This window comes from Trypanosoma brucei, chromosome 7, assembly GCF_000002445.2.
Source record: "Trypanosoma brucei brucei TREU927 chromosome 7, complete sequence".
In the NCBI taxonomy this organism is placed as follows: domain Eukaryota; phylum Euglenozoa; class Kinetoplastea; order Trypanosomatida; family Trypanosomatidae; genus Trypanosoma; species Trypanosoma brucei.
Window position 1 is genome coordinate 572,437 of NC_007280.1, and position 16,252 is coordinate 588,688.

The window sequence follows — 16,252 nt, forward strand, 5'->3', positions numbered from 1 at the left end:
AGATTCAACAATTTTAGCCTCCAAATGTGATTCCTCCTTTCCCTCCTAAGATGTATCGTAGGACAATTTCGGTGAGACGAGTCTTTTTTTCTTTTGTTTTTTAACAAAAAGATTTTACTTGTCTTTTTCTTTTCGTTGATAAGATTACACTGATGTTTAGCAGTCAGCGTTTCAGTCCTAGCGAAACCTCCCCGAAGTTTCCTCCGCGAAGTGGGTCTTCGCTAATAGTGATATTCCCCCTTGCAACGCGGTAAACGTCAAGAAAGTGGAAGATTGCACGTGAGCAAGGTTGGTCAGATAGCAACAAATAGAGTAACAACAGAAAAAGAAAGTACTCAGAAGGCTCAAGAATGTGCTTTGGTATACAAAAGCAATGGCCAAAGCACGCGTGATGCAACAAATGAAGGCATCGTATAATCTGCATTTCTCCAATCACCAGTTAGATTTTGCCTTCACCCGTAAACTCAACACTTTCGAGTCGTCACCGGTAGTCATGTGGCCACGACTTGAACAACAACAACAATGCGATAAGCGATAAATGTTAAACACACTTACTTCAAACCACTTATGCAATTACACCACCAGCGGGAAAGCACAAACGCACCCCTTCACGCCTCACCAAGCGACGGTGTAAAAATATTCTATCGCTACTGTTCCCTCGACCCACCGTCTGCACCGATGTATGAAATAATTGCGCTCCCCGTACCACTCCCCGACTCATCACCTCGCACGTCAAACCACATGGGAAGCTGTCGAGCTATGAGCACAATGGAGCCGTACCGACGAACTAACTGTCGTGCATCGCGTGGAAGGTAATTCAGTACGGTAGCTTCCTGAGCCCCACCCACAGTGAACATTGCAATCAGCCGCACAAGATCTGCAAGCGTACGACACGGTGAATGAAGTAATTCTGCAGGTGGAGGCTGGCCATCCCTACGACCAACGACAAGGACCGTACTGAAGATCACTTCATATATTTTGAAGAACTCACGGTGACGCTCAAAGAACTCCTGTTTACACTCCCACACATCAAACGGAAGCTCTCGAGCAGCGGGTGAGTGGCGGAACCGAGTCCATAACACCGGATGCTCAATTGGCATAACTTGCATCAACATCCTCGCCTTCTCCTTTTCGCTCAGTTGCCTTCCAGGCCCGCAGACACTCCGAGCACCCGCAGAAGACGCGGGGATTCTTACGCCATGAGACGCAGCCGCGAGAAAAGGCGTCCACACGAAGCCCTCCTTCAACAGTAAGTATAACGAGTGCTGCTTTACAAAGGCTTCGACGGAGGCATACGCACATTGCAGTTGCCCTCGACTGCTTGTTGAAAGCGAGGCGACAAGTTCCTCAACCGAAAGGGGTTTCTCCCCAAGCAGCTGGAGACATTGGCGCAGGACCACTGGTATCGGAGTAGTCTGCCACGTCAAACTAGAAGGTTGTTCATGCCGTTCCATCACTTCCCACGGCCTAACCATATATGCTGTCATGTTTACGTCGAAAAGGTGACGAAGTCGATCAAAGACAAAAATGCACGCGGCATCCTTGTGAGTTGCCGGATAAATGTGAAGCCGCTCCATAAGGTCTGACGGCAGCACATCATCCAACTCCGTCATAGCTATGCCTGACCGCAGGCGCTGCAGGTTCTCGGGACTTGCCGATGCAAAGTTACGGAATGCTTCGATTAGCGGTTGGCCAAGGTTAAGCACCTCAAACCCCTGAGCAGATAAAGCCTCGCTGCCAACGTAGGGACGACGGTCGGCATCCATCATGCGGAGAAACACATCATTTATATCGTCTCCGGTCACACGACAATCGAGGATAGTGGCAGGTACACGCTGCAGTTCCTCCAATATCTCCTTCAAGGTGGCATCCGGAGAGAAGCACATACCAGAACGAGGCGATTGCATCACACTCCGAAGCGGAATATAAAATGAAAATGGAACAGTTTTTTGAAGAAGTAACAAGATTCGATTAAGCTTCGGATCATCAAAAGCGCTAATAGTTAACGTCGACTCATGAATGGATTCTGCTTGTCTGGTTGCATGACCAGCAGTAGAAAAGGCAGGAGCTGACGCTGCCAGTGGGTTGGATGTCGATGTTGGTGGTATCGGGTTCAACCCCATACGGGTCACAAAAGATGTTGGTGATGCCTTTACTATGCCATTCTGTACCAGCACAAGTGATGCGTGCTGCAAAAGGAAGGCCTCCAGTAGGCGCTCATTACCACACTTCCGTTGCTCAAGCGCTGGTAAAGAACGGTACAATTGTGAAACAGATAGTTGCTGTTGGGGTGAGGCGGCAACATTTGCCAAAACTTTTGCAATTAATGGAGTGCTACTTCCGGCGCGTCGCAGCTCGCTGGCGAGCATTACAACAGTTAAGCCGGACGAGGCGACCTCAACCTGAAACTTCGATGGCCGCTCCTTCACATACTGGCCGAGTCCACCTGTGTTATTTGATACAAGTTCCAACATTTCATCACTTAGTAAAGCGGAGACGCGCGGTAAGGGGAGTGCACCGTGACGACGCAATATAACCCGCATATTTTCCCACAGCATATCGTCCTCCTTCTGTGTGAGTCGCAAGCGCATGGAGTTCAAAAGTGCGCCGCAAGCCATTGTCACCGCTGAATGCGGATTTGAGCGGAAGCCGCGCATTGCAGATGTGTAAATGTGAATATGCTTCGAAACACCTAATACAATTTACCAATTAATTCCTCCTTCCACTTGCGTTTCCCTCAGTTCCGTCTGCTTCCCCCCCCCCAGTGATGAGATCAATAAACTCAACGCAACAGCCACTAGTACGTGGGAGACAGCTTACAAAGACAACAACACACAAAGAAAAAGCATACACGACGAAGCGTATAAAACAGAATTAAACCAACATCAAAGGTTTTTTTCTTTTTGAAAGGGATCCGCAGGGGATATAAAAAAGAGTCGAGTAATAATAACAAGTTCAACGGCGTGCTTCGATAATTAAAGGAGGGCGTGGAAAAAGAAGAGCATGGAAAGCTTGTTAGGGACTGATGGAACTTAGTGTAACACTAAATCAAGACAATGAAAGAAATTTAAAAAAAACAAAAAAGGAAACGACTCAAGTTAAAGGAAAGAGAACATGAAAGACGATCAACAGATCCCTACCGCCAAAATTCGACACACAAACAGTCATGTAGTCTCTTTTTTTAAAAAAAAAGAAATGATGTCGTTGTTACTTCCTTTACTTTACTTTCCATATGAGTTTTGTTCATTTTCTCCTTCCCTCTTGCTTTTCACCCTCTTTTTCTCCTTCCAGGGGGCAGCGGGGCGGGGAGGCGGGAGGGGAATACACTTGCAGATCAGTACATTTACTTTAAACGCATATAAAACTGAGAGTGTGAGGCCATCAAAAAAAAAAAAAGGAGAGAGATGGAAGGAAATGATGTATATGCTTACGTAAATTTCTTACGTCCGTTCCTGTTCTTGCGCATGAGTTAAACAGCACATTTGTTATTACCGTATCAAAACAATAAAAACTATTGTGGTGTTATATATATATATATATATATATATATATATATATACTTTAAAATTGTCGCTGGGAACTATAACAACATTGATTTTTTTTTCTAAAGAGGGTAAAACTCTACTGTCTCTGTGACAAATTTCTTCCTTCCTTTATTTCTCGTTGTTGTAAAAGCAGTAATGTTTGATAACACAACTTAGAAGAAAGAAGGAAAAAACAAAAGAAACAAATACAGGTTGGAACGTTTCGTTATCACTAATCCATTCGCCACATCGTCATTGACATCTTTTCTTTCTCCAATGCGCTTCCTTCTTTTTCCTCACTCGATATTTAAACAATTGAAAGCACTTCACACGCCTCCGGTACTGCGAAAGATACGCAGGGAAGGAAAAAAAAATAGTGTATAAAGTACACTGATAAAACATGCACATGCACCTCTATGAAGTCTTCCCCCTATCCCTCTCCCGAACGAAAAACATGCAAATCAAAAAGAAAAAAAAGAAAAGTGCCGTTAAAAAAATAAATAAATGAACGTTTTTTTCCCCCCTAACTCAAAACAAATTAAACCTGCACATGCATAGCCCCGCTAAAGTATGGCTGAATGAACCAAACAACCTCAGGTATCGATTAGCCCAGCGAATCAAACAGCCTTCCAGCAGCTCTGGACGAATACGAAAATGCTCTGCGAAATGGCCATACCGAGGCCAACACGTGCGGATCCCCACCCGATATTCAATCGACTATTCATCCACCGAAGCGCTGCCATCGGGTAACGATGCCGCTGAGTTGACCGCTCCATCAGTCGAGTCCGCAACGGATCCTGTTGATTCATTGCAACCCTTTCGCTTCCACCATGAGTGGCATGAACACTCGTGTAACTCTCACCACTACGGTATACAAAAAGAGTTTGTAAGTAGAGAAACTGCAATAACTGAATGTAACGCACCGGTCCGGATCCTGACGGAACACCGTAAACGACAGAACGTACGTAGTTAAACGGCGAACTAAACACAGAGGCGAGCATTGCAGCGAAGAGGTTGGAGGCAAAAACTGCGCTATCGACTGATGGCTTTTCTGCACGATGGGTAGATAACGCCTCACCGGAGTTATGTGACGCCGCCACGAAAGGTGATGGGGAATTGTTATCAGTCGCGTGGCTACATGCTGGTGATGCCAAGCCAAGGTACTGTGCCTTCTGGGTGATGCTCTGTCCCAAAAAAGTAAAGAAACAATGAACATTTCGGCTATTCCTGCACATTTCGTACACTATGCCAAACACACTGTCACGAAGGATTGTAGCCACAATACCCCGAAAGAAGATGGATAACCCCTTCTCCTCATATACGTTGCGCGTGACGTGAAAAAATGAAAATTTCTCTTCTACACTCCACATACGGTACTTTACAACCTGCATTCCGTTCAGTAGACTACCGTTGAGAGTACCTGCGACGGCACCAATGAGAAAAGCGTTAACACCGGGGGAATTAGACGCATGGAAACACGCTGGCATATACCTGTCAATGAAGATGCGTGTGGAGTCCTGCCAGAACAAATATGAAGCAGCCACTAGTGTACGGTAAACGGCAGCGTTCACAAATCCCTGAAAGGGGTGTTCGAAGTTACGGCGGTCAAGAAAGTGATGACGACGGTACATCACTCTCACGTAGAGGGCCCTATCAAACGGATTGAACAAAACGGCCTGAGCAGCACCAGAGATTAAAGCTGGCCCCGCAGTAAGCAAGAAACTGTCTCGGTTCTTTTCATCTTGCGTGGTCATTCCATGCAAAGACCCGTCTCCCGCTTAATTAACAAAAAATTTCCCTAGGAGTAGCACCCTTTTTTTTTTCTCCGCTGTCACTTCAATCACACCACCTTCCCCCAACCGACGAAAAGGGATAGGCACACCGGCCTTCGTGTATTTCCCGACTGTAAAAGTCTAATGAAACCCCTCTCTTCCCCTTCCCCTCCACCAACACCAACACACGCACACACTTTCTTCCTCTGCCATCCAAACAACTCGTCACGCGGGCGTGACATGTCAGAGGAAGACCATGCACAAGAGATATCGGAAATACAAATAAAGGAATATAACATACGGCCACCAAGAAAGAAAAAAAAAGTGATAGCAACAGCAACAGATGCTGTTAGAAAGTTTAAGCACTTGCACCACCCTGCAAATACCTGCATGAGTGGGTATTACAAACGAACATGTATAGGAAAGTGGAAACTTAATTAGACGGGAGGGGGCAAGTAGAAAATGTGTAAAGAAGGTGTGGGTGCCGCTGGTGCATAAAGAGTAGAGAATTCACAATGTTCTCCATACTTTAAGTTGGTTCAGGGCAGTAAAAATAACCGAAAACAACGAAAGCGGACAATCGACAGCTGAAAGGCGTGCGAGATTGTTGCAGTCTCTTTTCTTTCCTTATATTTCATTCGTTTATTCTGCCGACCCTGTAACTCTTCCGCTTCCAGTCTTTCCACAGCGAGATTCGCTATGGACGGTTGGAAGACGTATTCGTGTTGATCATTCAACAACGAATGTTTTGCATTGTATCTTTACCTGACGTTAAACACCTCCTTCTTTCCATTTATTCCTTATCCCTGTTACGTTTTCATTTTTCACCTCAACGAAAACGTATCTTTTCAGATAATCTCTCTCATCCCTCTTCTCCTTTTCCCAGATGTTTAGGCGGTGCCACAATGGTGTCGTGAAATAGGGAAATGTCGTTGTGAAAAATAATGCACTTCCCGAAGTCCACCTCCAGCTCAGCGGAAATTATGGCAGCAAAACATGATGCCTTTAGTTGAGTAACACATATTTCATTCCTTTCCTCGCATTTTTCATCGTTACATCCTTCATTAGATTACTTTACTTATGAACCATATCCCTGGTCCAAAGATAGTATTTCCCCCTTTTTCCTTTGTTGTTAGTGCCCCGTGCCATCTTCCACAAGAATGATACCAAACACATCACAATTATTTCTTTTTTTCGCTTGCACGTGCACTCCCTTTTGCGGATTCGCTCAGGAGATCTGCGAGCCTTTTACCTCACTTTTAATACTTCCAACCACGACTTCTTCCTTGGAGGTCTCTGCTGGACCCTCTATTGCTCTGCGGCCTGTAATTCGATTCAGTGCGGGGTCTCTTGTTAACTGCTGGAAGCTGAGCGTCGTAGCCAGAACGCCCTCCCTTAGCGGATGGTAGCAGCCCCTCACGACCCTGCCGAAGGACGGGCAACTTGTGTTTGTGGGCCCAACTTTCCGTGATGGCGCCCATAGGAATGTGACTGGAGGAAAAGGATGACAAAATGATGCGGAGGTTGTGGCAGGAACCCAACATCTCAGCCTCCTTCGCTCCCGCTGATGACTTCTGCACCAGTCGCTTCACAGCGTAGATGAGGAGGGGTTCCACCTTCTCCACAGCTGCCAGCATATTACGACACTTCGCTGTGAATTGTTTGTCTTTAAGCTGTTTTACAAAATCCAGAGGTTTCTTCTGGCCAACAGAAGTGAGAGCAAGAAGAAGTGCCTCAAGCGTCGTTAAATACTCGGGCAACGTGTTTCCATCGCCTATAAGGTTCATAACATGTTCTAGAAGAGTTTTATACAGCGTGTCCGTGTTTTCAGGTGTTGCTGAGCGCGCGGCGAGGAGGAGTAGCTTCGCATGCCACATTCCCCTAACTGTCGTACCGTCGACCGGTGCGGAAAGCAGTCCGGCCTCATCTAGCATAGGGGTAAGATCATATGCAACAGCGCCCACGTGCTGTGCAACCAGACTGAGTGACTCAAGTGCACGATCGGTGTTGAGTTTGGTGCTGGCCAAAAAAGCGGTAAGGAGCGGCAAACCCTTTTTCTCCTCAACAGAAGGTAGTGACGCTGCTATCCGTGCGAGTTGGGCAAACTCTGTTATGGTAACAGCAGAGAGAACACGGATGATGAGAGCGAGTACGTGCTCCTGAATTTCCTCTGTCCATTGCGGACGAAACGATGCCGTTTGCGCCACCTTCCTCAAACGAGCCATAGCTGTGCGGCGTTCCTTCTGTAATTGATCCTCTTCCTCGGCTTCACGATCATCGCTTAACCAATGTAGCAGTTTTGTGACAACCGGACGAAACGCCGTGCTTACGAGTGTATCCAGCGCCTTTGAGGCTGCTGAACGAACAGGTTCAGCAAAGCCGTTTTCGTCAATCATCACCTGCATCAACACATCCGCCCCCTCACGGGACAGGTACTCCCATTTTTTATCGAGCATGGAAACGGGACCGAGCGCAGCAATGCCCTGCACTGCCGCAACCAACAACTGTTGGGTATTATCGGGTCCGCTGAGTATTTTCACGAGAGAGGTAACCACCTTTTTGAGTGCATTACCGTCGCGCATATGCTGTCCGTATTTCGCAAAGAACTCGAGCATCCTCACGCGCAGCAGCAGTGGAGTTTCCGCCTTCTCTGCCTCTACAAACGTCTGTGCGATTTCCTCAGCGAAATCGTTCACCTTCGCGGGATCTTCCGCAACGGCAGCCTGCAGCACGGCGTACAATTCGGAGGCGGAAGTTGTGCCTTGAGGGGTGTCCAAATGTTGCATTGTTGGCGAAGACGCAGTCGGCGTCGTTTCTGCTGCCATCACCGGGGAAGTGGTGAGATCCTCCTTTTCATCATTCTTTGCGGTTGCAACCTTCTTCTTAACCGGCATTGTGTCCCGTATCTGTAACCAAGTACACAAAGTTCCACAACGCGTAAGTCCTCTCTTTATGATTTCCCCAACTTTTAGCTCCCCAAAACACTACCTTCTCTAGTATCCCGTTGTCCTGAAATAAAAGACAACGAAGGACCGTATTCGCCAATTATGTAAACAAATATAGATGTGACTATTGCCTTCGGTGGCCGCACGACACTTAATGTTATGATGCAGCAACTTATAGAATGCGTAATTGAAACAAAGAACCAAGGAAAAGAAGGAGGACCAGGACAGAAGTACCAGTGACAACACAGTACGCTGGAAGCGACATATACAAAAGTATACAAAAATAAATTCGTATAAACATATACAAATTATTGCAATTTGCATACGCGTCGTGCTCATGAAAACGAAGAAAGGAAAGGAACGGTCCGAAAACGATACGGTCTGTGAGCAAGCATGAAATCCCCAACACTGAAAAGTGTGAATAATGGAGGCAGAATGAAGCTGCGTGGTGATACTTCCTTGCTTAACTCACCACTCCCTCCCAGCTGCAACTGTCCCAACAACCAGAAACAAGATGAAAAAGTCGTACAGCGTACTGTGTACAATAGAACCCATTGTTTGATGAAACAGTTGTCTACAAACGACCACTTAATGGGAACTCGTGCACAACCCGTGTGATAACTGTGTAATTTACATGTGATTATACCGTCTATATCACCAAACGGAGATGTGAGAACGGCGAAGACATGTTTTCCGCACCAACTCACAGTGATGCATAATAGTAATTGATGCAACAATGTAATTAAAAACACATACGATTTTGTGAACTACCGTATCAAACACAACAATTCAAAGAAACTAGCGGTTAGCACACGGAAAGTAAAAAAAAAAAACCTTCCCACTCCCCTTTTCCTCCTTCAACTACATCGCTCAGCGTATCAGTGAGGTGATCGGCTGCGCGCTCTCCCCATGCTCCAAAGGCGGCGGCACACTTTCCTCATTTGCATCAATCCTCCACAACATAGCAGCTAAATAAAGGTACAGCTTTTTGAGGGCATGAAAATTTGCGTAACGTCCATCCTTTCATCCACCTAATCCTCGAGCATATCGTAGCAATCAACAACAGCAGTACATATTGCTCGCGAGAATTCCTCGGCGGAGTGTATGGGCCCACACTCCTTCCAGCACGACACGTTAAACAGTAAACACTCCGGTCCCGCTGCATAGCCCACACCGTACCCAGCACTAACAGGCCCAAAGCCTCCACCAACGACAGCATTTGAAAAAAGTGACGAAGTGCTCAGAATGTTACTCGTGAGTGTCGCGTATGAAGGGTCACTGAAAAGTAGTGGAACACGCTGTGGGTTACGGCGCTCTGCTACCTTACTTAAGGCGAATAAGTGGCAATCCACACCTTGACCTGTGCGGGTATTCTTAACGTTAGTCCTGTGCTTTTTCACTGCACACAAAAACGCACCTCTCTTTTCACTAATTGGAACTCCCGGTGAGTCCATCAACATCGTAAACGCCTGACTCTCAATTGTAGCCGGCCGAATGCAATCCGTTCGGCCGCGCAGATAGGCTGCTGTACTGCAACTTTCATATGTACTGACCGTGCTTTTGTTAAGCCTCCACCATGCAAGTTGCATCGCCACTTGCATTAGTCCATCCAAACCAATGCGCAAATTGCGCAGCAATGGGTCGTTAAAGCCTGTCCCGGGTAGCAGCGAAGTGCAAAAATCAAGCCGTCGCATATCCCCACTCATTCGCGTCTTCGCCTTTAAAGCCTGATGCTGCAACTCGGGCGGGAGACACCATTTAAGTTGGCGCACTGGCTCCGTTGGCGAAACGTCCCTTGGCATATCCTTGCTAGGGCGCATGATGGAGTGATTAAACACATCCTCAACGTACCGCTTTACGACTAAGCCGTCACCCCAACTATGTTCAAAGCTAACTCCTAACGTACCGTCCTTCGTAACAATTATGCTAATGCTCTTATCAAACCAACGATTCGTTTCCTTCGCCAACATAGAACGTGTGGCTCCCGTGGCCCCTCCGGGTTTGAGGTAATCCACCACCACATCGTCATCGAGGCACACCACGAACAGGGCAGAGTCAAGCAACTCAAGGTTCTGTTGATTGACTTGGTGGCGTGCCATTGACAAACGCACCGCATGCCACGACGTCCGATCCATCGATGTAAAAATGCCAACATCAATATCCGGCGGCGCGGCGTTCAATTCGGCGATCGCCTTGAGCCGTGCATATATTTGTTCGTCTGGAAGCGGTCGACAATCCTTGTCCGCGACTGTTACCACGTACTGCTGACCACGGTACAGCACAATAATATGCTGTGCGAACCCAACTGCCTTAATCTCATCCCGGAGGACTCCTGGCACGCGCGTAGAGCACATTAGGTAGTCGTACCGTGACATGTCAAGCGGAAATGCATGGAAGTTAGAGCCAACACTCATAACTTTGGCAGAGACATATTCAGGAGATAACGCCACTGTGCGCTGAAACCAGTCGCTTCGACAGTAATGGTTTGGTGGTGCAGAGTAATATATATCTGGTTGCAAAGTGTTATCAAGATATTTCTGCTGGAAAATAACACTGCTGGATATCCAAAACGTTGCTCGCGTAAGCATATCCTGCTTATCTGCATCCCGTCGTGTAACGAGGCATGGGTTACGATTGATTGGAAGAGGCGTTCGGTCCATAAGGTAGCGGTCGCACCAATCAGCTGATACGTATGAAGTGTGCCTGTTTGCCTTGTTAGTTCGCACCAACTCATCCTGCAGAACTATACCTTCATTGGCTTCAAACTCCTGCACCACCTTGGCTGTGAAGTCATACTGTTTGGGTGGCACAAGGGGCTTTACAGCTTCAAGGTACCTGGCGCATGTTTTCTCCAGCTTTGGCACTGGAAGACGAAACAGACTGCGCTGCAGATGCCTAGTTGGAAGAACAGATGTATGGAGTGCCGTGCAGTCCGTGCAAACGCCAGTTGAGATGCGCTGCACCAGTGGTCCCCAGAGGCTCCAATCTGTAAAATCTTTTAACGCCTCTAAGCGCCAGCAAACAGAGGAAAGGCGCATTTCTCCTGTCACTTGATAAGGGAACGCAAGAGTTGGGTATTCACCTATTTCACTAATTTTTATGTTCACTGCTCGTCCCTCCACTTCCCCTCCCCTTGCAAAACCTCAAGCACTCGCTAGCAGGGGAAATATTTATCACGCCTTGAATACTTTCGCGGGGGCGAGGCGTTACCCCACCTTCTCTCCTGACAGCCGGTGTAGTGTCGCTACCTGCGTGTTGCAGGTAATATACGCGTATATATATACAAGTGTCCTGTCGGAGAAGGCAAGTAGACAACGAAAAGAAAAAGATGGAAAGAGTAAATAATCGCATAAAACCCCGAGGGGGTTAGGACACGCAGTTACACGAAACGAGCAGAAGTTCATATAAAAACAACGACGAAGGTAATTCAGCGACACATTAACATATTTTGAAAGAAAAAATAGATATATGTGTCTGGTGAACCCCAAGGTTCCACCACAAGGGAAAAGAGTGAGAATGGAAGATGCAAACTCCTTCTTCACTAAGGTAAGGCAGTCCCTTTTCTCTCATTATAAACTCAAAAAGGGGGTAAAAAAAAAAAAGAATGAAAAAGAAGAAAGCAAGTGGGGTTGCCCGCCGCAATCCTCAAATGAAGTGCAAGCAAAACAATAAAAAAAACACTGTTTCGGTCCCTTGTCCGCTTCCAGGATATTAAAGGGTTCTCACAATCACGGTACAGTTGGACAATCTGGCCTCATCAACGGTTTTGGATTCATCGCTAAGTTGCCTTGGAGGTACATCGCGAACCACAAGTTTGAACGCTCCCAAGTGAACATTTGCATACGCTGCGGCAAGACCATACACATCGGCCACAGTGTGTCGTTTGGGGTTCACCTTGAATTCCTTGCGCTCACCGAAAAGATTGACAATCGCTATTTTCGCCTGTTCCTCCCCCTCGTGAAACTCAAATGGGCGAGCATCAACAGGTAAGGCGACAGCTCCCATCTCAGCATTCACTTCAGCTTTCGAAGCACCTCCCGACGTTCCCTCATCCAGTCTCCTCCCGGTACCGGGGAAACGGACATCGCTCTTACAGTCCAAATGCATGCAGTCGATGAGACGCAATGATATCTTTGTGATGGGATACATGGCCGTCAGCCGTGCAGGGACAATCCCCTCCCGCACTGATTCGAAGAATTCCACTGATTCCGGACTGTCCATTGAGAGTAGCGGCCCGTCGTCAATTGTGTACCCGTCGCGGTACACTCTAACGTTAACGGTGCGCTCCTGAAGCGCTGTGGGAGAAATGAAAGGGCTGTTGGCCTGTGTGTGACCCAAGCGCCTGCCATAACCATAAAAGGCTTGGGGTGCGGTGGACCTCCCGTCGCTGGCGGCCACGGGAGCGGAGCGGAAAAGGGAGTCAATCATCCCCTTCACTGAACTGCTGTCGGCCGGGGCATCAACCTGCTGCCCGGAAGAGGGGCCACCTCCAACGAAATAACTTACCCCCTTCTTCTTATCTGTGTCTTTTGACGGGCCACCGCCACTCATTAGTATGAATTCTTTTTTTGTGTGTTTTTTGCAAAGCAACAAAAAAAAAAGATAGACTTACTTAATTTCGATTCCAATGTAGCGGTAGACTCCGGGTCGATTGATGCCGAATAACTACGTTTCTGTCTCGGGAAGAAGGTGCGCAGCCACTCTACTCGCTTTTTCCTTTTTTTCTCCTGAAGCGTTTCTTCGGTCACTTGTTGTCTCCTCCCACCTTATTTGTCTTTTTAATCTTTTTTAGGCAATAGTTCGATAACTACAATGAATGACTCCCTACAGTCTCTATTCAACGAAGTTTTATTTTCGTTGAGTCTCTTGTAAATTGTTTTGCGATTGTCCAACAACACTTCGTGCTGGTGAGAAATATGATGAAAATCGCGCAAGCAATAAGAATTAGAACAGTCAAAACAACAAAAACGAAGGAAAATGGATCTGAGAGACATCATTTTATATAAAATACAAAACCGTGGCAGCTTCGCACACACACAAATGGTAAACAAGGTAGAACGGAGTAGGTGGAAAAAAAATAAACAAAAAAGTTACGAGCAATGCAGAGAAAACATTCCGCTATAGAGCTATAAGCGACAAAAATAAAAAATTAGGGCTCAGTAATGTGACCAAACAAACAGCTCAAAGCCGGTTCCGTTGCCGTGGCATCAGAAGTTAGAAGGATGATAACGAGCAAAAGGTACAGAAGGAATCATATTAAGTAAATACGTGGACGTTGACATGCACATATCACTTTGAGTGATGCATTTCAACAGTCCTTGAAGATTCCACAGCAGATAAAGCACAAAACGTAGACGATATATACACGTATATATATATATATATATATATATATGTGTGTGTGTGTGTATGTGTGTGTGATGAATATGATCACGTGAAAGTCAGTTCCTTGCTAACACGGTAAAACAAAATGGTGACGTGAAGTAATGAACCATATTGTCGATAACTCCTCGCGTGGCTACTACAGCTCTTACTATACCGTTCACACAAAATTTATCCTTCTGAAGTCAAAAATCATAACGACATGTTTCGAACTTACGCAGCCTGTGCTTGGATTGCGTCACTTAGTTTCCTAAACAAATGGATGTAGCATTAGTTGAAAGTGAAGGAGTGTTCTCTCATCAGCAGTCAGGTGAGGTAGGCTCTGTAAACACGTGGCTTCCCAATCACTTAAATTCCGCTGCACGGTATTGTGGGTCTCTTTAGATACTTCCACATAGAGATTTTTCATGGAAACGCGGAGCTCTTGCAAGAAGTCAGTTCCGTTGTAAAGCTGTCCGTATGTAATAAAGAGATGCTTAAGCCACTTCGCTTCCTCCGTATACGCATTATGAGCAGCTGAGGATGTCCCTGCAGCAGTTGCTTCAGCTGCCAACTCGCTCGCCGAGTTTGGCACCATCGGATGAACAGTCAAGTCCCCACGGCAAGTCGATAGCAACGTCCGGCATCGCTGCGACTGTCTGCTATTCTCTAGTATTTCTGATTCACTTGAACGCTGTCGCTTCTGCAACTCTCGATGCTCAACATCGAGCTGCAGCAGCTGCGCTCTTGCATCCGCTAACTTCGCCACAACTGCTTCCCGCTCCATAAAATTTTTGTCGCGCTCCTCCTCAACAAGCAACTTTCGGTACCGCAACTCTCCAATGATTCGCGCGCGTTCTTCCGACTCCGACTGCATGGTGGCTATAATTTGCAGGAACTGTCGGGCCTCCTGCGGCACAGTGCTGCCCTCCTGAGTTTCAGTCCCTGTAACAACATCGGTGCGTTCAATCATGCGGAAAAAATAGATAAATATTTGTGAGCTCGTTCCTTGCCGCTGCCAAAATGACTACAGGAAAACAGTTAAAAACTCAGACCTGAGGGAGGGAGAACGTTATGTATTTAAACACCGACGTAGTGAACATGAACGAAGCAGTTAATTGAGATTACCAATGGTCGGATCGTCACTCCCAAAATCAAAAAAAAAAAGAGATATGGGATGGGTGGTTTATTTGCTTATTAGTACATCTGGTCTGCAAACGGCCCCTTTTCCATCAGACCGTGTGAAAAAAGACGGGCTTCCTGGCAAAATCTTGAGGAAGGTCCGTCAAAAGAGAAAAAAGGAAATTCCTCGCAAGGAATTTAATCCATGCGATTGGCAAAAATAAGAAGAAGGAAGACGGTAATGCACAGTGAAAACTCGGTATTCTTTCTGTTTTGTTTTTCTCTCTTGTGGGAACGCCTGGTAAAATTTAATTATGTGTTTGACAACTCTACACAGAGTTGCAGCAATGTTTAAAAGTACAAACACACCCATTTTATTCTCTCAAAGTGCCCTTTACCTCCCAGCAAAGGAAGAAACAACTCAAGTGAGTTAACTAATAATGAATGGACGTGGGAGAATGATCGCTGCTTTCAGCACTCCAACAATTTACATTAGTCCACATCCCGCACACTAAAGCGGTAGTGGTTGCTGCGGACCCCCTCGCCACGATGGTGAAACGGACAGTCCTTCACGGAAACAAATGGGCACTGGCCTAAAGCCCTAACACTCTTCAGCGTAACGAAGGGTCTCAGGGCACTAATATGTCTCGCCTCAGATGTCTCCCATTCCTCAATGATGCTCCGATACTGCTCCTCTGAGCGAAAAAGTGACTCGATCGCACGCTGAAAACGCATCTTGGCCCCAACTATCCTTTCCACACACTGTCGCGAATCGCGTACCCTAAACTCGGCGCGCTGTATCATCCGCCGCTCTTCCTGCTCCTGCTCAATCAGCTGCTCTACGCGAATGGCAAAGGATTGGGCAAGCCAAGGCCCATTCTTGGCGCGGTACTGCTCTTGCTTCCGCTGAAGAGAGATACGGAATGCTGTGAATGCATTAATGCTTTCGACGCTCCCTTCTTCCTTCTGCATAAGGACCATGAACGCCTCCTTCTCTGCTTTAACAAGTTCCTTATACTTCCGCCGCTGCAGCGCCATCAGACGGCGTGACCTCTCCCTGTCTAGTACCATATTGTCAGATGACCCTACAACGGAATTCTGCCAAACATCCGGCATTCCCCTATCCCAGTACTGGTCCAAGTAGTAGTTACTGCCATACGCCGTGGAGGCTGTCGTTGCAACATGAGGCAACCCGGGCAAAGATGAGGGATATTCTGACGCCCGCCTATTCGAGTTGGCAATGGGCCACGGTGTTGCCATGGCGTCGTCAAAGTTTCCAGGTAGCGTCGGTAAGAGAGATGATCGCATCGTCGTCACAGATCTGCCTCCAATGATTGAAGACCCAACGCTCTTCGGCGCGGCACTCATTCTCCCCTTCTGCCCCATCGTTATGGCGAGCGCAGTCGTAGTAAAATTCTTCTTTTTAAGTAGTGATAACAACTGTAAATACAGCAAAGGCGAACAAAGGAATAATTAGAAAAACAAAAAGGACTCGAAAAGAGACCCTCAGAGGGAGTACACCTACGAA

At 46.8% G+C, this 16,252-nt stretch overlaps 7 protein-coding genes across 7 annotated transcripts, besides 4 other annotated features; all 7 read right to left on the bottom strand.

Moving 5' to 3' along the window:
• Positions 1–16,252: part of a sequence feature (sequence corresponds to BAC RPCI93-22O10) that runs on past both edges of the window.
• Tb927.7.2220 (hypothetical protein, conserved) lies at positions 648–2,657 on the bottom strand (the record flags this gene model as incomplete). Its single annotated transcript, XM_840752.1, has 1 exon — positions 648–2,657. The coding sequence occupies one exon, from the start codon at positions 2,655–2,657 to the stop codon at positions 648–650; it is 2,010 nt and encodes a 669-aa protein (XP_845845.1).
• Positions 3,524–3,559: a microsatellite.
• Tb927.7.2230 (hypothetical protein, conserved) lies at positions 4,142–5,278 on the bottom strand (the record flags this gene model as incomplete). The annotated part of the gene is made up of 1 exon (XM_840753.1): positions 4,142–5,278. One exon carries the CDS (start codon positions 5,276–5,278, stop codon positions 4,142–4,144), a length of 1,137 nt encoding a protein of 378 aa, XP_845846.1.
• On the bottom strand, positions 6,556–8,190 carry Tb927.7.2240 (hypothetical protein, conserved; the record flags this gene model as incomplete). Its single annotated transcript, XM_840754.1, has 1 exon — positions 6,556–8,190. The coding sequence occupies one exon, from the start codon at positions 8,188–8,190 to the stop codon at positions 6,556–6,558; it is 1,635 nt and encodes a 544-aa protein (XP_845847.1).
• Tb927.7.2250 (carnitine O-palmitoyltransferase II, putative) lies at positions 9,273–11,279 on the bottom strand (the record flags this gene model as incomplete). Its single annotated transcript, XM_840755.1, has 1 exon — positions 9,273–11,279. The coding sequence occupies one exon, from the start codon at positions 11,277–11,279 to the stop codon at positions 9,273–9,275; it is 2,007 nt and encodes a 668-aa protein (XP_845848.1).
• Tb927.7.2260 (hypothetical protein, conserved) lies at positions 11,953–12,792 on the bottom strand (the record flags this gene model as incomplete). Its single annotated transcript, XM_840756.1, has 1 exon — positions 11,953–12,792. One exon carries the CDS (start codon positions 12,790–12,792, stop codon positions 11,953–11,955), a length of 840 nt encoding a protein of 279 aa, XP_845849.1.
• Positions 13,599–13,636: a microsatellite.
• Positions 13,636–13,661: a microsatellite.
• Positions 13,874–14,575, bottom strand: Tb927.7.2270 (hypothetical protein, conserved; the record flags this gene model as incomplete). The annotated part of the gene is made up of 1 exon (XM_840757.1): positions 13,874–14,575. The coding sequence occupies one exon, from the start codon at positions 14,573–14,575 to the stop codon at positions 13,874–13,876; it is 702 nt and encodes a 233-aa protein (XP_845850.1).
• Tb927.7.2280 (hypothetical protein, conserved) lies at positions 15,217–16,110 on the bottom strand (the record flags this gene model as incomplete). Its single annotated transcript, XM_840758.1, has 1 exon — positions 15,217–16,110. The coding sequence occupies one exon, from the start codon at positions 16,108–16,110 to the stop codon at positions 15,217–15,219; it is 894 nt and encodes a 297-aa protein (XP_845851.1).